The following is a 21,890-nucleotide window of genomic DNA, read 5'->3' on the forward strand; positions in this document are numbered from 1 at the left end:
TTAAGAAGCTGTTCTCTCCTCCATTGAATAGATATGATGTCCTTGTAAAAAATCAATTGCCATAGATGTGTGAGTTTATTTTGAACTCTTGATTCTAGTCTATCTATTTATCTGTCCTTATGCAGTACCACACTGTTTTGATTACTGTAGCTTTGTATTACATTTCAAAATCTTCTTTTTAAAAAATGGTTTTGGATGTTTGGGGCCCCTTGTTATTACATATGATTTTGAGGACTGGCTTCTCTATTTCTGCAGGAAAGGCCATTTGAATTCTGATATGGGTTGCATTGAAACTGTCGATCAAAGAATTCTTAAGACTCAACAGTAAAACAACAAAACAAAAAATGGGCAAAAAATCTGAACAGATAACTCACCAAAAGATAGACAGATGGAAAATAAGCATATGAAAAAATCCTCAGCATCAATATGCCAATAGGGAATTGCAAATTAAAACAATAATAGCATGCCACTCCATATCTATTACAGTGACTAAAATTTTAAGAAATGACACCACCCAATGCTAGAGACGGTGTGGAACAAGAGAAACTCAGAGGCTGCCGGTGGGAATGCAAAGTAGTGAAGCCACTTTAGAAAACTGTTTGGCAGTTTCTTTAAAAAGCTAAACATAGTCTTACCATATGGTCCAGCAACTGCACTCCTACGTATTTACCCAACTGATTTGAAAACTCATGTCCACACAAAACCTGCCCATGAATATTTATAGCAACTTTATTTATATTCACCAAAAGCTGGAAGCAACCAAGATGAATAGATAACTGGGGAAACAAACCACAGTAAAACCAGACTGGAATGTCATCCCATGATGAAAAGAAAGGAGTTATAGGGGCATCTAGGTGGCTCAGAGGGGGAGCCTGCTTCTTCCTCTGCTCTTCCCCCGACCCTGCTTGGTCTCACTCTCTCTGTCTCAAATAAATTAATAAGACCTTTAAGAAAGAAATGCATTACAAAGCCACAAAAATGGATGGATGAAACTTTATATGCTTATGGCTATGTGAAAGAAGCTAGTCTGAAAAGGCTACACGCTGTGTGATCCCAATGGTTTCACATTCTGGAAAAGGCAAAACTATACAGACAGTGTAAAAATATTCAGTAGTGAGGTGCCTGGGTGGTTCAGTGGGTTAAGCCTCTGCCTTTGGCTCGGGTCATGATCTCAGGGTGCTGGGATCAAGCCCTGCATTGGGCTCCCTGCTCAGCAGAGAGCCTGCTTCCCCGTCTCTCTCTACCTGCCTTTCTTCCTACTTGTGATATCTTTCTGTGACAAATAAAATCTTAAAAAAAAAAAAAATCAGTAGTTGCCAGAGGTCCAAGGCAAGGAAGGGAGGGATTGATAGGTAAAGCACATGCTGTCATGATGGATTCATGATCTTACGCATTTATCAAAACTCATAGAACTTTACAGTACAAAGAATGGCTCTTAATGTATCCAGATTTTCTCAAATCATTTAGTAGGTTGTTGTATCCCACGAAAGAAGGCAGACTGTGATAGGAGAATATAACTGTGTTATAAATGTATGATACAACTTTAGTGAAGGAGGTGGAAGGAAAAGTGATGACCTGAGTAACTTGGGAAATAAGTGGAGTTTCTAAGACTGAAGGCAAAAGGAACAGCTCGTAAGCACTATACTCTGATGTACTAAGTTGATTCCCATTGCGGCGTTAGGTAACAATTCTGATACTTTTCTATGTGTGTGTGCTGGAATCTAGTAAGTAAGTACATAGACTGCAGGTGGGGGTAGCTAAGTCTCTCCTGGGTGGAGTGAGAATTTACTGATTAGCGAAGTGGTGAGGCTAGAATGACCCATGTGGTAATGGACTAGAGACATTTGGATGTAGTTATGTTTAGCTTAGTATAGATTCATTTCCTTGCTCTTTCAGCTGAAAGGAACTAGAAACAACAAAACCCCAGTAGTAAGTAGCACATTTATTAAATAGAGCCCAGATCTTGGGTCCTAATGCCATGCTCCAAAGAAGGAATCAGGCCTCACTGGGAAAAAAAAATGGCTGATTCTAGGACTAGGGTAGGCAATATACAAGATGGGCTTGGAGCATACTGTGCCAGAAAGTAAGAAGTAGAGGAAAGAGAGGAAAGAAAGAGAAGAAAGAGAGAAGGAGAGAAAGAAAGGAAGGGAGGGAGGAAGGGAAGGATGGAGGGATGAAGAAAGGAAAGAAGGGAGGAAGAAAGAAAAAGAAAGAAAGAAAGAAAGAGAGAGAAAAAGGAAGGGAGAAAGGGGAGGGAGGGAAGAAGGGAAGAGAAGGAGGGAGGAAGAAAGAGAGAGAAAGAAAAAAGAGAGAGGTGGCGCCTGGGTGGCTCAGTGGGTTAAGCCGCTGCCTTCGGCTCAGGTCATGATCTCAGGGTCCTGGGATCGAGTCCCGCATCGGGCTCTCTGCTCAACAGGGAGCCTGCTTCCCTCTCTCTCTCTCTCTGCCTGCCTCTCCATCTACTTGTGATTTCTCTCTGTCAAATAAATAAATTAAAAAAAATTTAAAAAAAAGAAAAAAGAGAGAGGAAGGATGGGAGGGAAGGGAGGGAGAAAGGAAAGAAGGGAAAGGGAAGGGGGAAGGAAGGAAGGAAGAAAGAAAGAAAGAAAGGAAAAGAAAAGGAGGAAGGAAGAGAGAGAGGAAGGGAGGGAAGGGGGAGGTAAAGGAGAGGAAGGAGGAAGGACTTAAGAGAATATGTTCAAGGGCCACAGGAACTGACTGAAAGAGTTCCCAGTGGCCAAAGCTGGAAAAATTTGAGTAAAAAAATAAAGCAGTATTGGATTATAATCCAAAGTATAAAATAAATACCCACAAGTCTCTTTTCATATAGACAAGAGATTGAATAAAGATACATGGGAGAGAAGAGACAAATCTCCCATGCAGGAGAGTTCCGAAAAAGAAGTCGCTTTACAGCAGAGAACATGGGCAAGCAAAACCCAGCCTGCTGATCAAGGTCGTGATCAAGGTTGATCTCAACAGTGATAAGTCATGCTGAGAGTATGGCTCTTGATCTGATGTGAGCAAAATGGCCTTTCACCTCCGCGGCCTTCTTTCTAAAACCCCATAACCCCACTGAGTAGTGAGAAAAACACGAGACCAATGCCAGCAGAAGGTGACTTTTGGCTCTCTGCTGCTGGGACCTCCCTGCTCCTCAGTTTCACACATATCCTTTCATGGGTGTGTGTTTCTTTCTTGTTCTCTCAGGGGATGGCCTTTACACTGGAAGAAAGGCTGCAGCTTGGAATCCACGGCCTGATCCCCCCCTGCTTCCTGAGCCAGGACGTCCAGCTCCTTCGGATCATGAGATACTACGAGCGGCAGCAGAGCGACCTGGACAAGTCAGTGCCTAGAGTCCGCTCCCTCAACCCAAGCCCCAAGTTCAGCGGTCTCCTGCGGCACAGGGGTTGTCTGGTACTCTCCAGGAGGAGAGGCTGAGAGCCCCTGAGAGATCCCAACCCCAGCCCCAGCCCCAGGTCATCTCCCCGAGGGACTGGGCTTGTTAGGACCGAGGCAGAGTCAGAACTGGGAAGGGAGACTGACTTCCAGCAGGTGCAATCTGGTCGGTCCTCTGGGAAGCGGTGGCGCCCAAGTTGGCCCGAGAAGCACAGTTAGGGTTTCATCAGACAGTGGTGGAGTTCATAAAAAGCATTTCACTCAGCAGGAATAAGGGGAGCGAGCGGGACAAGTATGTCGGGAGAGGGGTCCATGGTCCAGGTCCCTAGAATAAGGGGAATGTTGTGGGGAGCAAAGTGGAAATGCACAGCAACACCTTGGAAAGGACATAGGATATCCTATGTTAGAGGTTTATGGGAACTGTTACTAATCCTGCCACCCCTCTGGGTTCTCCTAGGGAGGATATTCCATGAAAAGCCAACTGAGGGATCACAGGTTAAGCTTCGTCAGTTTCCCTACAGAAGGTCGTGACCTCCCAGGTCACATGGCTATGAACTGGTACAGCCAGGATTCGAACACAGTTTGTTCTGGAGTCTGCCTTTTACTGCTCTGCTATGCCACAGCTGGAGGCTTTGGAGCTTAACGGCTACAAGACTAGACCCCAGTGTCAGACTAAGTTCCAATCCTCATTCTACCAGTTAATAGCAAAAATTACCCCTCATTGGGTCATTCCTCATTTGTACAATGTGTAGATCAGTGGTATCGAACTCATACGGTTATGATGAGGCTTAAGTGCATTAGTATTCTAACATGCTCAGAACACTTACATAGTAACTGTAACTTACAACAGGAGGCCCTATGCAAAAGCTTGTAAAATAAATACGTCACCTTGCTGTGGGCTCCAGTGGAAATTTAAGGGGAGGATATGGGTTCCCCCTACATATCTGTAGAGCTTAATGGCCAAGATTTGGGGTTGTTGATGGCGTGGCTGTCCTCGTGGGGGTAGAACTCAGCAGCATGGTGGGGTGATCCTGTACCCACCTTCTTGTGCTCCCCTCACAGTAGCCACTGCTTCCAAATGGTAGTGGATGAGGAAATCTCGGCCTACTCCCCCCACCCCCCACCCCCGCAGTCCTGAAGGGCTGAATGCTGTGGATATCACTCCCATGAACTCCAAGGCCATACTACAGCTCAGGTCATATATTCACTCCCTCTTGTTTATTCTACCCACACTGGGTCTGGCTACATCACCCTGAAGAGCCAGCCAGAAAGTACACAATGAATTCAACTGACAGCATTACACATGCTTTGAACTTTGAACAACCTGAGCTTCCCTCTTCTGTTAAATTTACAAAGAATTAAAGTCTAACGTGAAATCCTCTTTGCTCATACTTCTCTGGGTTTGTTCAGCTAGATGGAACTTACCTTTATAAGAGGGAAGACATGGCGGGCCCCGGGAGCAGGGGACCTGCCTGATCGTGGGAGATTCAGAGAGCTTGTTCCTGGCGCTCTGCTGACTTCTGTGACCCACTGACCCACTGACTTCTCTGACCCACTCATTCCCAGAATTCCTTATTTCAGCAGGTGCTCAGGGAAATGCTAAGGAAGCTCCCCAGCTTCTTCTGGGTAAGGGTAATGGGATGCTGGTAAATGTTTACTGACTGGTTCTGGGGCACCAAGGGAGCCCTGATTTGTAGCATTTGCCCATTTCCATGATGGGAATATTCCCAACCATGACCGATTTCAAGTTCCCAACTCGAAATCACTGAATGCAGAACTGAGAAGAGATGTGTGTAAATGACTACTGAGGAAAATAATGCTTACACCAGTAATGAGCTGAGATGCTGGCTTTTCTAAGCAGAAATCCTCCCTTCCTTCTAAACACTATTTTTAGTTCTGGACCAGTGCCTTTGGAAAGGAAGGAGAGACTGAGGCCCCAAGAAGTCATGTGGCTTCCCCAGAGTCACAAAACGAGGAAATAGCAGAGCCAGGATTCAAACCTAGAACCCTGTTACCACACCCAGGGATCATTGCCCTATGGGAACATCACTTTCACCCATTCCATGCCAGGGTTCAAGCGCCCGCAGGCTCTCCTAAGCTGTTGTCCAGGAAGGGTGTGATGTCAGTAGTCACCTACACCCCATCATGAATGTCAGACCCTGGGTCTTTTTTCTCCCAGGGTTTTTGCATTTTCAGGACTGTGAAATGAAAGGCTGTTTTCCTGGCTTCGTGATTTTAGGCTTCAGGGACTAGGTGAGAAAGAGATTTTTTTGGAGCGTGCCGTCTGAGGTCAGGTAGTACTCAGACACTTGTGAGCTCTGGCTGTGACAGGATCCAGCCACAAGGGGTGGGAAAATCACGGGTGCGTTCGGTATCTTCCTGGACCCCACTCCGCCCCAGCCTGGTTGTCTTTTCTCAATGTCCACCTCGTGAAAATGTAACTAACCATGGCACCGTGGTTGAGATTCGAGAATCAGATTGCTTAGACTCAAATCCTTACTCTGCCACGAGACCTTGGGGGAGCGATTTCATCTCTCTGTGCCTCGTCTCCTTATCGCTAAAGTCGTCCGCATTTTAGCGCCTGCCTCACAAGTCCTTGGGAGTTTTAAATGAATTAATGTAGAATATTTAGAGTTGTGCCTATGCCGTGAATAAGAGTAAGTACGATAAGGCAGATGATTCTCTCCTCATTTCACAGAAAATGAGACTCATGCCGAGGAGAGATGGTGATTTGCCCATGAACGTGCCATTGTACGTAGCTGAGCGGGAGCCCTGGGTCTTTGCATCAAGGGCCCTTTGTAGGGCCCACGTGACCAGCTTGGTTCTTGTCTCCCTTTCCAAGGTACATCATTCTCATGACACTCCAGGACCGGAACGAGAAGCTCTTCTACCGCGTGCTGACGTCAGATGTGGAGAAATTCATGCCCATCGTGTACACTCCCACCGTGGGGCTGGCCTGTCAGCACTACGGCCTGACCTTCCGCAGGCCCCGGTGAGCCGTCCTGGGGCACGGGCTCAGGGAGGGGCTGTCTCCTCAACGGGAATCAAGTCTTTCCTCTGACCTTGTTTAATGGGACTCTGGAGGCTGTGCCTGTCTGAGCCAGAGGCTTGACAAGACATTTGATTTTAAGCACTTGCTCAGAAAATTACCCCAGGCACAGAGCAATGAGGGGAGTATGGAAGCAAGGGGAGAGCGGAGGTCCTTTCCGCTCCAGATGATAAACGCCCAACATATTGTTCAAAGTTGTCCTGAGAGGTATTTTGGATTGGTTTTCTTTCATTATCCACCTAAAACACCCCCCACCCACCCAACCTCTGCTTTTCTGGTCATCTCCACAGTGCTGACAGTTCTCTTACCAATTCGGGCCAATGAATAATGGAGTGTTGGATTCCAAAGACTGAATTCTTCTGCTGACTCAGAGAACCAGTATTCATTCCTTCATTGGGGCTTGACTCAGATTCCACTTAAAATGTCATTTTATTAGGCAAAAATTTGGCACTAGGTTTTCTTTAATAGACAAAGAATTTGGGGGAAGCTTTCTAAAAAGATTGCTTGTTTTTTTGGTTTTGGGGGGTTTTTTTGTTTTATTTTGTTTTCCATGATGAGTTTAGAAGATATATATATATATTTTTTAAAGATTTTATTTATTTATTTGACATAGAGAGAGAAGCGAGAGCAAGCACAGGCAGACGGAGTGGCAGGCAGAGGCAGAGGGAGAAGCAGGCTCCCTGCCAAGCAAGGAGCCCGATGTGGGACTCGATCCCACGACACTGGGATCATGACCTGAGCCGAAGGCAGCCGCTTAACCAACTGAGCCACCCAGGCGTCCCTAGAAGATATATTTTTAAAAGTATATAAAAAAAGGAAAAATGGGAGTATTTTCCCAAAATCCTCAGCGCAAGGTGCCTGGTAATTATCAATACGTATTTCTGGCACTGACAATAATAAAAGGGACCTGCATTTATTATAGGTAATGGGACATTGTTTTGGTCTGTGTTAGAACATGGAAAAATATAGTGTATTGTGCAGAGATGTGTCATTTATGTTTCCATAGAATTTATAAATCTGTGTGTATATATCATTTGATGTATGATGAATATGGAATCATGGATCTCAAACATCTTTTGTTAATTTGGAAAAAACAGTCTTCCTGTGCTGATGCCAGCATTCGGGCTAAGCCTTGCAAGCTGAGAGCCCAGGGACTAATGCTGGTTCCCCTCCTTCCTTTTCTGGCCATACATCACCCTTGACAGAGGGCAGTGTATCAGACCTCATCTTGTGGGAGGTTGTGCAGCTGTGGACAAGTCCTCATCCCTCAGAATAGCCATGCTCTTGCCGTCCTGGGGGGGGGGGGGGCGCTTCATTGGGTTCCAGAGCAATTTTAGTCTTCAACCTCTCTTTCAACAGGAAAGAGACTCCTTTTTTCTTATTATCATTCCGAAACCCGTCCTGGCAGAGACCTTGGAAACTGACGGTATCTTTCTGAAGATGCAGGACCCTATTTACCTCCCAGTCCCTACTCAGAAATGATCCCCCAGGCCCTCCCTCCTGCCCAGTGCAGGTCAGCTCATGATCCTCCTCTGAGGCTTTCAGCGGCCTACAAGGCTGAAAGAAACAAGTCCAGCACTTTGACAGAGCGAGTCTGTCACAGCCCAGCTCCTACTCAGAAATCCCATGCCCTAGCTAACCTGATCTGTTCCCCATGCCCAAGGATGCCTGGTGCTCCAGCCCTCCGCCCTTTCACACTCGGGGCTCTCTCCACCTCCCGCATCTGCCTGCTCTCCTCTCCTCGTTCTCGGTCCGTCAGAATGGAGGCTAGACTTTCAGGATCCCCAAGACTAGGCTTCTCTGTCTTCCCTGATCCCCACTGGGTAGAACGGCTCACGCCCCCCTCGTGCTCCCCCTTAAGTCATCACACATACTTCTAGTCCATAGTTACAGTTTTCGTGCTTCATGTTTTTAATTATGTGTATATCAGCTGTCTCTACCAGAACACAAATTTCTTGAGAGGGCTGGAAACATGTCAGTTCCATTTGTGTGGACTAGACCAGTACTGGGCAAGCACTTGACACTCTAATGGGAAAGCTGCATTGCATACTGGCTAGGAAGACCTAGGTCTTTGCTCTTGGCCGTGAGATTTAGTCTCCTTGATGTTAGGCATGCTCCTTATCCTCTCTCAGCCTTAATTTATGAAATGCAGGTAATATACTACTACTTCAGATATCATTGTGAGGGTAAAATATGAGGCATAAATAAGGGACCCGGCATAAATGTGAGTGTCGATTTGCCTTTAGTGACAGTTACAGGAAGAAGGAAGAATTGCTAAACATAGAGTCATATTATACATAGACGCCATTACATTTTTAAAAAGAAAATCGAGTCATTGAACACTTAAGGAACTCACACATTGACCTACACACACGATTTGGCTCTTCCAGAACTCTTTGTTTCCTGAAGTCCTTTAGCCGTAGCTCGCGGCCGCTACTGGTTTGCAGGTAAGATCCTGTGGAAATGCAAGCCTTCCTGCTCCCAGGCTGTGTGGGAGCCCTTCTCCACAGACTCCGTGGATTAGGTTGTAGATTAGTTGTGGGCTCCAGATGAACTAGTAATAGGTCAGGATCCTGCATACACAGCAGGATTTGCCTCCAGAACCCACTCCAGAATCCAGGCAACACACAAAACAAAACTGAAGTTCATGAACATTTATGGAGCAGCTCCTGGGCACTGGGCATCATGAAATTACCCCCAAAGAATGAATATGGTTCTTGACCTCCAGCAAATCCCTAGCACAATAAGGGGAAAGGCAATAATGATAAGTTAAATATAATAAAAGTTTAAAAAAAGAGAGATTTAATAGAGACAAAGAACTACATGGGAGTACATGGGAATACATGAGAGGGAGAAATTTATTTTCCCTGGGGGCAGTAGGATTGCGTCACAGAAGAGATGATATTTGAGCTGGTCCAGGAGAATGACTGGGAATTCCATGAGTAAAGAAGGAGGAATGGCCATTCCAGGAAAGGGTTTGATTTTGTAGACACCTATGTAGTCAGCCTGCTTGGGTTTCTCCCCATCGCCTGTGCCTGGCAAGGAGTGTAAGGTCGTGGGGTGGGGAGGTAGGTTTTTACATCCATTCGCTTATATTGGATCTTCCCAGTGTCCTGTCAAGTTAGTTTGGTAGCAGTATCTCCATTTCCCAGACGGGAAAACTGAGGTAGCCAGAGGAAAGGAACTTGTCCAACATCACAGTTTAGCAACCAGTGAAGTTAGAATTCTGACCACGAGAATCAGGGAAAGCCACATCAAAGACGTGCCATTTGAGCTGGGCCATAAAAGGTGAAAGCAAAGAATGGAGGAGGAAAAATTATTTGTTGACCCAGGCATACCCACCTTTCCGCTTGCTAGAATGTAAGGCCTCTGGGACCTCGTGGTGGGTGAAACGGGAGAATAGAGAGATCGGAAAATTGGCCAGTGAGTCTGCCCAAAAAGAAGAAAGTGCTTGGTTCCCTTCCCACCCAAGCCCAAGGGGTTGGAGTCACGGGGAGCTGTGTCACTTGGGTTCAGGCCCCATTGGCAATTCTCCAATGGGTCAACAATGGAGAGGGACGTGCGTGGCAGCCGAGTAGGGGGTTCATATGGGTGGAAATAGGACCCTGCCATCAACTCCAGCCCAGAGAACCAGGTCAGCCCTGAGAGGGTACAGTCAGCATACTACAGAAGCTGGACACATAGCGTGGGAAACAAGGCATGTTGTCATCCCCACAGACCTGCAGTTGCCCAGAGCAGAAGAGGATGATAAGCACAATGCATGTCTGCTGAAGGCCAGGTACTACCTATCCTACGGTCTTTATATATATGAGCTCATTTAATTAGCACAATCCCCTAAGAGGTGCGTATGACTATCATCTCACTTGTAGATGGACAAACTGAGGCATAGAGAAATGACTTGCCCAAAGTCACACAGCTCATACCCAGCAAGGCCTGCGTGCCAACCCATGCAGTGTGAACCGGAATGTGGATGGGTACCACCAAGCTCCACTGCCTGCTGCGGTCTGGGAGTGGTCCCGTTTGGTGGGCTTTTGGGGCTCCAGGAATATTTGATCGCTAGATCCTGTTTGCTGAGCCTCTCTTGGAAGAGAATGGGCCCGAGGCTGTGCGGGGCTGAAGCAGGCATGGGCAGACTGGACTGTGTTCTTGGATTCTTCCCTCACGCTCCTGGTATAGACTTACCACATGTGTTTTGCACAAACCCTCCTTCAGATGATTACCCAACGAAACTATTTGACATGTGACATCTGAGCTGTTGCTCCAGGTTTCCATTTGGCCGCTTTCCAGGTGTTGATTCCACACCTGCCTCGCTCTTGAAGGAATTGAGAATACAGGCTCCACCTCAGCCCTGAGCTGCCTCTGAGGCCTGGCTTGGAATGGCTTTATGGATTAGCATCTGAAAGGAGGACAGCCCCAAGGCCAAGAGGGAGAGAGCCAGCTCCTTCTCGGTTTCTGAAATGATAAACATTCCTGCCAGGTTCCCAGGAACAATGGAGTCCTCTGTGAAAGGGCCTGCCCCCCTCCAAGCTAACTAATCAGGTCCAGCCGATGCTAAAATTGAACTTCCAGCGTGCCTCTGCATCGCCTCACCACCTTGAGGGAGATGCTGGGCTATCTCATGGGCACCTGAATATCCCTGGGCAGATAAACACGGCCGAAGGTTCTAGGCTTTGTGGAGCCTCCTCTGCCCCTTCCTTCTTCTCCTTTGGCACACCCTCTGCATGTGCCTCTGTGGGCCATAGATCCTGCAGAGCTTGGCTTGAAGCAAGGCCTTTGAGTGTCATTAACATGTGACTCAGAAGAGGAGCAAGCCCTGGGGGAGCCCAGGCAGGAGTCCAAAATGCAACTCAGCTAAGGAGGGGGCTGTGGGGAAGCCAGTATGGGTGTAAGACTGCTATCCAGTGAGAGGGAATCCCCGCCCTCCCCCAGGCACCTCCATCTTGACCAAACTGGTCAACTCTGGATCACAGGAACTGTCCACCTCGTGGGGACATCGTAAAGGTCAGAGGAGCTCAACGTGTGTGAATGTGCTTTCTCCATTGTCCAGTTCCACACAAGCTTAAACCTTGTCTTCACCGCCCTCCTCTTGGGCTCTGAGAGATGTGCACATCCCTGGAACCCTAACATCGCCCAGACTCTGTGTGCCGTCCCACCTGGATGGGTGATCAGGGCAGTGTGTAGGTAGTGGAAGGAGCATGGACCTTGAAGCCAGGCAGACTTGGCCTTGAATCCCCGTTTCCGATGACTATTTTCCAATGACTGTTGATGGTTTAGCAGCTCCTCAGTCTCCTCATGTGGGAAATGGGAGCGATGCCCGTTCGTGTGGCTGCTTGTCAGTGAGATTCCGTGTGTCAAGGGCCTGCCCTCCTATGTGCTCAGCAGCTGTGCCCCCGGGCTCTGTCCTGTGACTCTGAGTCACCCTCCCCGGCTGAGGCAGTTCGGTCCTCTGAAGTGCCACACACTTTCTGGTTGGACGTGGACCTGAAATGATCTGGACTTGTGTCCCTTTTGGCAGGGACAGGTGCAGTCCTAGAGGCTGTGGTGAGTGGGAGAGGTGAGGGGAGGAAGTGGGCCTTGGCATCACTGGGCCGAGGCTCTGTGGAACACACCTGAAGTTGGGTTTGGATCTGGACAAAGCCAGCCTCCCTGGGCCCCAAGCCAGGCTATTGTCTTCCTTCTCTGCAAATCCAGTGACATGTTTACAGGACAGTAAGGACTGCCATTTATGGAATGCTGACGACGCCATGGCAGGCCCTCGGCTAGTTACTTCAGGTCCTTTATCCCTGAGCCCTACACGACCCCAAAAGGGGCTTCTTACTTTACCCAGATCAAAACAAAGGCTGACTTGTCTAAGACGTCCCTGCTGACCCAGTGCCAGTTTCCCATGTTTCTCCTGCAATCTCAGTCGAACTGCTCATGGCCCTGGTCAGTGGGACACGTGAGGGATTAACATGTAAGTTAGTGTAACTTCATGTTACATGTTACATGTTAACTTCATGAAAGTTCCCTTGCATGACTGGCCTGCACACATGGTGGTCAGACACACACAATCCCATGGTGGACAGAGCATTGGGACTGGGGCCCAGGGGAAATAGCTCAGCTCTCCCATTAACCCCATGGCCTTAGAGCTCAGCTACTCGACCTCCCCAAGGGTCTGTCCACCTCGTGGGCGCGTCGTAAAGGTTAGAGCTCAATATGTGTGAACGCACTTTCTCCATTGTCCAGTTCCTCACAAGCTTCCAAAGACATGACTTTTTCATCACTTCTCCTTCACCCCAGCGGCCAGAAGGGGTGTGATTAAGGCTCATACTCACCGCCTTGGGCTTCCTGCTTTCTCTTCACTATATCTGTTCAGCCATTGCCTCATTTTGTTTTTGCTTTTGTGCTTGAATCCCTACATGCTTTTATTTGCTCTTTTATCTGGTTTTGTTTTTACATCGGAACCTCTTTACCTTCGACCATCTCAACCACTTCCACCACCTGTCCCTGCATACACATACCCAAGGGCCCTGGGCCACATGCCTCTGCATCCCAAATGCCAGCTGAAGCCATTGTTAGCCCTTCACAGGACCAGTGGGCACCAACATCTTGACTTCAAGCCACTCTGGGAAACAAAGACAACATTACCTCGGCAAATGTCCGAAGACCCCTGACACCCAGGGACGGCCTCTGAGCCCATCATCACGTGGACCTCAGCCCCACTCTCAGCTGGTCCGGAACAGACACACATGCTCCCAGCATGACTGGAAGGCAGGCAGAAAGCAAGGGTTAGCATCCTTAGACCGGCTGTCTGCTCCCCATTCTTGGGGCACTGAAGCGCTGATTCCTTTGGCCGAGCCCATGTCTCATCCGGTTACACCAGGTTTCTCTGCCAAGCTGTTGCCACCGTGCCATGGAGAAGGCTCCCCAAAACACAGCAAGCACACGGCCCATAGCTGGGTCTGCTTAGCTTCTCATCCGGCAGCCCTGGCACTTGGCGCAGAGCATGGATGAGGAGTCAGGACGTGTGGTGTGGAGCCCTCGCCCTGCTTCCCGGCTGAACCTATAGGCAAGTCTCTGAGCTCCGTAGTCTCAAGTCAAAGCATAGGGTTGGACTGCATGGCTTCTGTGATCTCTTCCAGCTCTAGCCTCTGATGATCTAATAACCCAAACTATAACCAAGTTAGGAAGGAGATCTTTGACTGAGCCCCAATCACATTATATAGCTGAGCCTATTTCCCCACCTGGAAAACAAACAGGGTCAAGTTAAAGCCGTAGTTCTCAGTGACAGCTGTGCATTAAAAACATGTGGGAGCTTTCAAGACAGAATCCCCAAGGTGGGTCCCGGGCAGGTTTCCTTTTCAAAAGCTTGCCAGGGATTCTCATGGACAGCCCATGCCACAAACCACTGCGCTGGGTGATCTCGACAGTTTTCCCAACTTGGTCTTCTGTGACTTTCGGGGCATCAATAACCTGCCATCCCTATTTCCTAGGCCACTCCAGCCTGGCCGTGAATCGAAGATTAAGGTCATGATAATAGAACAGAACCTCCATCTCCATTCACCCTTCAGCAAGCCTAACTATTGTAGCCGCTGCCAGGTTCCCTCGTGTCTCATTCACAGGGTTAGTGCAGAGGTTGGGGCGGGTTGGAAGGAGACCCTGGGTGCTTCCTTTCTCTTCCCCCAACTTCCTGCTCCTGCAGAGTGCACTGAAGTCCTCCCTCTCCCAAAATGCACACTCAGCAGTTGATTAGACAGGAAAACTTATCAGACCAAAGACCACCAAGCACTGGAGTGACCAGCGTGGCCTGGCTCAGAAGACAGGCTGGGCCCATTGGAGTCCTTGACAGGAATGTGATGGAAAAATAGGAAAAGTTATGTAGGGAGACTTTTACAGTTAGGAAGAGAAATTGGGCAAAAAGTGTGATAAGGTTTAGACATCAGAGTCGGGTCGTAGTAGACCAAAAGCAGATGCCAGCTATGAAGGAAGAGAGGGAAAGGAAGTAAGTGAGCAGATCTGGGGGGAGAGGACAGCCGCGCAGGTGGGAGTGACTGGAGGAAGTAGGGGGAGCGAGTGCTGGTTCTTAGCTTTCCACTCCAGCTCCTAGTCACAAATTGACCATAAACTCTTTCCCCAGGGGTACCTTAAGTGAACAACCACCTTACAGGTCACTTGAAGAGCTAAGCCAGAAAAGGGCTGTGAAATTAAATGGATCTGATTAGCGTCCTGACCCCCTGATGAACTGGGTGGGTGAGGCGAACGGGTTAACCGTAGGGCATCACAGATCAGCTGGCATTAGAAGCACCCGGAGTCTTGGTAAAACGCAGATTCGGGGTGGCCCGGATGCTGCTGGGGAAGGGGCCCCACTTTGAAAGCCACTGGATGAAAAGCTGGCGAAAGGTTGCCCCCTGAAAACTGAATGGAGACCATCTGTAGGAAGCAGAAGGAGCAGATACTTCCAGGCCCCGCTGTGCATTCGTAGAAAAAGCTGTGAGTCATGAGACGAAGGCTTTTGTGCCAGTTTTAGCGTTTTGGCAGTGTGACTGTCAATGCATCCCTCCCCGGCTCTGGGCCTCTGTGGGCTCATCTATAAAACAAGAGAATTTTATTAGGGGGTCTCGGGGGCTTCTTCCCATTCCAACCCTTCTAGTCTGTAAATGTTGAGCGGACTAGAGCACTGTGCTATATCCATTTGCCTCTGAGGTATCTGGCATTGAAAGGTGGAAGATGTAAGAGGAGATGGAAACACATACTTACCATTTTCTGACAAGAAAAAGCTTGCGGGCTTATCCGCAGAAGTGTCATTTTGCTGAAAAGCTCTGACTCACACATGGGCCCCTTCCCAGGCAGACCAGCTGGGCCGTCCAGGGTCTGCCTTGGGTTGTTCCCGTGCTTGGGAATTGATGGCTGGAAGAGAGCTAAGAAGGTGCCACCAGGAATCTTTCCAAAGCATGAGGTGATCCAGCTTTTATCTGACTCGAATGTCTCTTTTTTTTTTTTTAAAGATTTTATTTATTTATTTGACAGACAGAGATTACAAGTAGGCAGAGAGGCAGGCAGAGAGAGAGAAGGAGGAAGCAGGCTCCCTGCCAAGCAGAGAGCCCGACGCGGGGCTCGATCCCAGGACCCTAGGATCACGACCTGAGCCAAAGGCAGAGGATTTAACCCACTGAGCCACCCAGGTGCCCCACGAATGTCTCTTGAAGCAAGTTACATTGTGTCTGGATCCCACATCACTGAAACACTCTGAAACAGAGAAACACAGAGGAGAGAAGGACCGTTAATTCTTGTGTCTGAATTACAGGGAATTGCCTTTTTCTTTTGCAGAGGAAGGTTGAAGATTTACGTACAAAAGAAGTGAGTTTGTACTGAACTGCCTGGGACCTGCCTGGGACGTTAGCATCCAGAAGGAGCATCTGCTTTTTGGGGAGGACCAAGGAGCCCCTAGCCATCCATGAGGGTGGGTGTAGGGGCTGAGAGTAAAGGTGGGAAAGATTGAGCCGCCCCCACAGGCACAGAGATTCTATTTTTCTGCTCAAGCTGGGAGCAAATGAGCTTTATTAACTAGAACAGGATGTTCTGGGTTTGACTTCCTTTAGCCAAAGGCAGATTTCCCTGGCAATTTAAACAAACTGATTTTTGTTTCTTTTTTATCGGACTCTGTCCTTTTCCTCCTTTGTCCCTGGCGATCCCAGCCATGGTGATCAAAAGAATAGGGGTGGGAGAATTTCCTTACAGAGAAGGAAATACGTACATATAGGCAGGAGTTGAGTAGACTTTTCCTCTAATAACCTTGATCTCTCGTTAACCTGTAAAATGCAAGGCAACTTGGGTTTGCTCACACTAAGTTTAGTCCAAAGGGAGTGGCTTCACAAGAGATGCCCCCAACAGTGCATATATTTTGAAAGGCTCTGGGCTAGATGAAGAATAAAGGATCGTTGTTGTAGAATTTCTTGGAAAAGGGTAAATTTCTGCCTTGCCAGAAAAGAACTCCACCCCCAGCTGGCAGATGCCTAAAATCCACTCTTATAGTCAGGTCCTTGGATTGGCTCATTGCCCCTACAGGAATCCCCTCAAATGTTTCATGTGCCCTGGATGGGTAACATTGAAAACTTTATCAATGAACTGGTTTCTTAGAGACTAATCTTGAACCAGAGTTTCCTAAAAACAAAGATTGTGGGCCCCTCGGTGGCTCAGTGGGTTAAGCATCTGACTCTTGGGGTTTCAGCTCAGGTCATGATCTCAGGGTCCTGGGTTCAAGCCCTGTGTCTGGGTGTGCACTCAGCAAGGAGTCTGCTTGAGGATTTTTCTCCCTCTCCCTTCTCTGCCCATCCCCCTGCTCTCTCTCTCAAATAAATAAATAAATCTTACCAAAAAACAAACAAACAAACAAAAAAAAAGCCCACCCACGGAGATTGGGAGTTAGGAAGGATAGGTTTTTGTGGGAATGGGAGAGTGATGGGAAGGAGTAGATCAGGAGGATTCTGTCTGGGATGCTGCAGATGGAAACAAGGCTGCGGCAGGGTGCCCAGTGTGGCCTCAACGCTGTCCAGAGGTTACTGGAGGGGAACAAGTGAAAAAGTCAAAAGAGTAAAAAGTAATCTGGGTGGTGGAAAACGGACTTCTCCAGCTTGACAGCTCTTATCATATGAGCTCCTCTCCTGGACCCCAGTCTTCAGGAGGGAAATGAACTAGGTTTTGTTCTTCTCTGTGTCTCCCATGGTGCTGAGCATAGTGCCTGCAGACACACCAGACAGAATGCTTAAAGACTGTCTTCTAATTAGGTTCAGCAAGCCTTGATTAAGCACCATCTTTATGATTGGCCACCATCAAGTATAGGGAAGATCCAAATGGAATAAGATAGCTTATTCCAGGTCTATGACCCTGAGGAGTTCACAGGCCAGCTGCAAAGAGCATCTCTAAAGCAATGTAAGCCACTTAGTAAAGTGTGGTGGGGATTGCCTAGTTTATTCCAGAAGTATGCAGGTAATTCATTGTGGTAAGAAATCTCTCCACTGAATTGCTGTTTCTTGATCTAAACCTTGAAAAACAGATTTTGATTCCCATTGGGAACATGACCCAGCACAATCCCTTGCATGCAAAGATTTGTGGATGAGCTCCAAGCAGGAAGAACTGCCTGAGTGAGACACATGGTTGGAACAAGCCAGGATCACAGATGCTCGGGAATGGGAATGCGGAAGACACGTTGCTGGCTGCCCTTTCCTCCTTCACAAAACCCTGGTTGTGTTTTTGTTTTGCTTTGTCAGTGATCTTTCTTTCTCCCAGTGGCCATGTGCTTTGAAGAAGTCTTGGTCTTTCCCAGCACCAAGTAGTGGGTCTTAGTTAATCCCAGCCAATCATGGTAAAGTCCTTCAGCCAGTGACATTCTGGGCAAAGAGAGGGGAGGGTAGTCTGCCAGAGGACTCCTGGAAAGGTGTTTCTTGTCCCAAGAGGATTCCTTCTTCCACGTCCGCATGGGATGCGTGGAATTCTGTTAATCATCCTACAGTCACGAAGAAAACAGCCCAGAGGCCAGACCAGTAATGCCCCAAATGGTAATGCGGGCAGCCTGTGTCCTTAGTGACATTGTTGAGCCACTGAATAAACAAATCGTGGAGGTGCCTTCCCCTGCACTTCTTGTTATGTGAAATGAACTTCCTCTTTCCAGTCAGTTGAGTCAGTGCTGTGTTGCTGGCAGCCGAAAGCAGTGTCCCTTCCTGAGGGGATGCCTGAGTCACCTCTGTCACATAGCAGCAGCTCACGTTGGTTTTTTGAGACCTCCTGATGCACCAGACACTCTTCTAGGATTTCACCAATTTCACAGCATCTCTCTGTGGTAATACTGTTAGGCCCATTTTCATGAAAAAGGAAACTGAGGCACTATGAGCTGAAGTAACTACAAATGTCTAGTACATGGAAGCGCCCACCCCTCCGAGTCTCCAGAGTATATGCCTGAGCAACCTTCCTGAGTCTCTTGCCTCTGGTGACTGAGCATGTCCGGTGGGAGGACTCACCACCACACTGGCCCACGGCCCGTGCAGGGGGTCTTAGGAGACTGGCCACCGACAGGCTGGGGGAGGTAGCACTGATGTAAGGCAGAGCGTGGGGTTGGGATTGTATTAGTGTGAGACCACAGTACACTTTTGAGTGGGAAACTGTAACAAAAGTGTTTTTCGAGAAGGACAATTCTTGAGGATTCAAGAGGAGAGGCCATAGGACACTGTTTTATTTACAGAAGCACCAGGAGAGCAGAGCCAGAGAGGGTCCTAGATGTGAAGATGAAAGTGAGGAAAGGGACCCTGTAGACGCTGGTGTGATGTGGTGGTGAAGGGAGAACTGTCAGATCTGAAGGTGCTGGGGCATAATGGCGGTCATGGGAAGTTGAGATGGACTCCAGAAATGAACCTTCAAGCTGGATGGCTACCACCACCACCACTGTCTTTCACTGGGTGGCCAGTAGGGTGATGATTCTGGTATCTTTATTATCTCTGACTCTTACAACAGTCCTGAGAGGTCAGAAACCATGATTGTCCCCAGGTCACAGACAAGAGGTTCAGAGGCGATGGGGACCTTGCTTAGAGCCATCTGGCTAGTGCCTTCCAGGGTCTAAACCCAAGTCTGTCCTCTTCCAATGCCTCTCTCTCCATCCTCATTGGAACTCCCTCTAGTCCTGCATTGTTGAAACTTGGCATTTCTGAATCATGGGTCCACAAATATTCATACACACACACCCCCAAACAACAGGGGCAAATCAAACACATTCCTTAGCCTAAATGACATTAGCAGTTGGTGTCTGCAGGAGCCCCATGTGCATCAGCTCCGTTAGAGTCTCCTGGGGGAAGACGAGGTGAAGTGAGGCTATGAAGGGCAATGCTCTAACAATGCTGTTAGAGCACCTCAGGGAGAGAGCCAGACCTTGTGCCTTGGCAGGTCCTGCATACCTGCACAGACAGAGCCTTTCTGGCAGGTAGCAAGGACACACCAAGAGCTTCAGGGTCCTGCTACCATGACACCCCCTTGAGCTGGTATTGGGGTATTACATGGCCTCCAATTTTAGAAGCAGCCTGCACAGCCAACACAGATGTTACCAGTGCACCCTGGAACTCCCAGACAGCACTCCACTCTGGGTTCTGAGACAGGTGGAGGCATTGGCCTCCTACAAAGACTTTGAAAAGAGTCCCATCTCTTCCAGAAGCCTCAGGGGGAGCCCTGTCTGTGAGGAGGTGGAATTGATTAGCTCTGAAGACACCTGGGGCTCTAGCTGCAATTCTGCAGGTTCGCCTCCCCTTGCAGCATATAATGAGACCAACCTGCAGCTGTCCATCAACCAGCTCAAAGGCCAAGAGGGGACATGACAGCTTGCCCAGGGGTACAAGTCAGTGGGAATGGTAGGACTAGAACTCAGGTCTAGAGATAGATATCCGCCCCCATCATTTGAATCAAGCTTAATTCATAATGATGACTTATATGTATAAAGTAGTTTGAAGTTTTAGAATGAATTCAAATACGGTCCCACCAGCTGCTCTGTGAAACAGATAGGTCAGCCCCTTTCACTTGAGGAAATGGATGATTCCTAAGGTTGACTTCCCCAGGTTGTACAAATAGTGAGAGGTAGAACCGAACTGTTTCTATTTGCCATCCAGGACTCTTCTTCCCACCGCTTCATGGTAAGCTGGTGATGGGCAGGAGTCATGTGTGTTTAGCTCACCATTGAATACCCAATGCCCAGCACTGAGCCTGGCATATTGCCTTGTTGGATAGAAGGAAGCTATATGGAAGGATCCACAGTTAGAATAGGAGCAATGATAAAACAAGCTTGGAGTCTCATTTCCCTGATGACTTCTAATACAATCTTATCTAGATGAAGGGCACCTGGGTGGCTCAGTCAGTTAAGCATCCGACTCTTGGTTTTGGCTCAGGTCGTGAGCTCAGAGTTGTTGGATCAAACTTCAAATCGTGGGTCTCCCCACTCAGCAGGGAGTCTGCTTGTCCATCTCCCTCTGCCCCTCCCCCTATGCCCTCTCTAAAATAAGTAAATCTTTAAAAAAAAAAAAGAATCCCAGATGAGATTCTATTAATGATTCTTTAAAAACAAAGATCTTTAACTTTATTAATTTTGTTTAAAATTCTTAGTGTTTTAATTTTTTTAACATTAACCTAAATGTTATTTGATTCCTTTAAGAATCTTTAGCAGGTAGACCTTCCAGGACCTGAGACAGAGTAGCGCTCAGTAAGTGCCAGGCTAAGTGTTTCTGGAATTTAATAGAATGTAAAAGCTAAGCTGGGGAGATAAAAGTAATTGCAGAGTTTCTATGTTACTGGGATAATTAAAGAATAACATTTATCCCCTTCTTTACAAAATAACTTTATCCACAAACCCAGACCTATCAGTTGGGAAGATCAATAGCTAGAGTGGAACGCAGGCCACCTGGGGGGCTCAGCCCGTTAAGCGTCTGCCTTTGGCTCAGGTCAGGATCCCAGAGTCCTGGCACTGAGCCCCGCATTGGGCTTCCTGCTCAGCGGGAGGCCTGCTTCTCCCTCTGCCCACCACCCCCACCCCATTTAAGCTTGTGCCCCCGAGCATTGCTCTCTCTCAAATAGATAAGTAAAATCTTTTTTAAAAATAGAGTTGAGGGAAATTGGAAGGGGAGGTGAACCATGAGAGACTATGGACTCTGAAAAACAATCTGAGGGTTTTGAAGGGGTGGGGGGGTAGGAGGTTGGGGGAACCAGGTGGTGGGTATTGGAGAGAGCACGGATTACATGGAGCACTGGGTGTGGTGCAAAAACAATGAATACTGTTACGCTGAAAGTAAATTTTAAAAATTAAAAAAAAAAAAGAAGAAAAATAAATAAATAAACAAACAAACAAAATAGCCAAGGGGAAAAAAAAAATAGAGTGGAATGAGATTATGACCTGCATTTCCGGAATCTTGGGTTCCAGAGTATTAATAACCATGCCCAGCCCTCATCACAGAAGAAAGGCAGTAGGTAGCACTTGTTGGCCAGTGTGGCCTAGACCTTGCAGGAGCCTGTCAGTGCTTCTCCTGTAGACATCAGGTTGTCATGGTAACATTTCTACCAACCGGAAGAACAGATGCAGCCAGAGTGAACCTCCTTTGAGCAAATGGGGGTGGGGGTGAGGGTGGGGGTCACCAGGGGTGAGAAACGGAGAAACTTCTCTCTTTCTAGACGAAGATGGTACAGGAAATTTGAATTCGAGTAACAGTAGAACACACTTAGGGTGCTAGCCAGAATAATTAAGATAAATATGCAATTAAATTATTTTTATTATCAGACTGGGAGGTGAAACCTCTACAGAGGCCAATGATTTTAGATTTCTGTAAAAGTCCACTTACCACAGATTATAGCTGCCAGCTTTCTTTCCCATGGTTCTGATTCACTATGTCAGGAGTGGGGTACAAGGATCTCCGTTTAGAAACTGCCCGCAGCTCATTGTAGGCAAAGC

General features: G+C 47.8%; 1 protein-coding gene across 1 annotated transcript in view; it reads left to right on the forward strand.

Annotated features, from left to right (window-relative positions):
• ME3 (malic enzyme 3) overlaps positions 1–21,890 on the forward strand; it is a 219,064-nt gene that overhangs the window by 87,092 nt on the left and 110,082 nt on the right. Inside the window, exons 2-3 of the mRNA XM_044258358.1 lie at positions 3,205–3,338; positions 6,236–6,385. Of these exons, the coding sequence (XP_044114293.1) occupies positions 3,205–3,338; positions 6,236–6,385 (284 nt within the window). The remainder of the gene's footprint in view (positions 1–3,204; positions 3,339–6,235; positions 6,386–21,890) is intronic.

Source organism: Neovison vison, chromosome 7 (genome assembly GCF_020171115.1).
Source record: "Neovison vison isolate M4711 chromosome 7, ASM_NN_V1, whole genome shotgun sequence".
Taxonomy (NCBI): Eukaryota; Metazoa; Chordata; class Mammalia; order Carnivora; family Mustelidae; genus Neogale; species Neogale vison.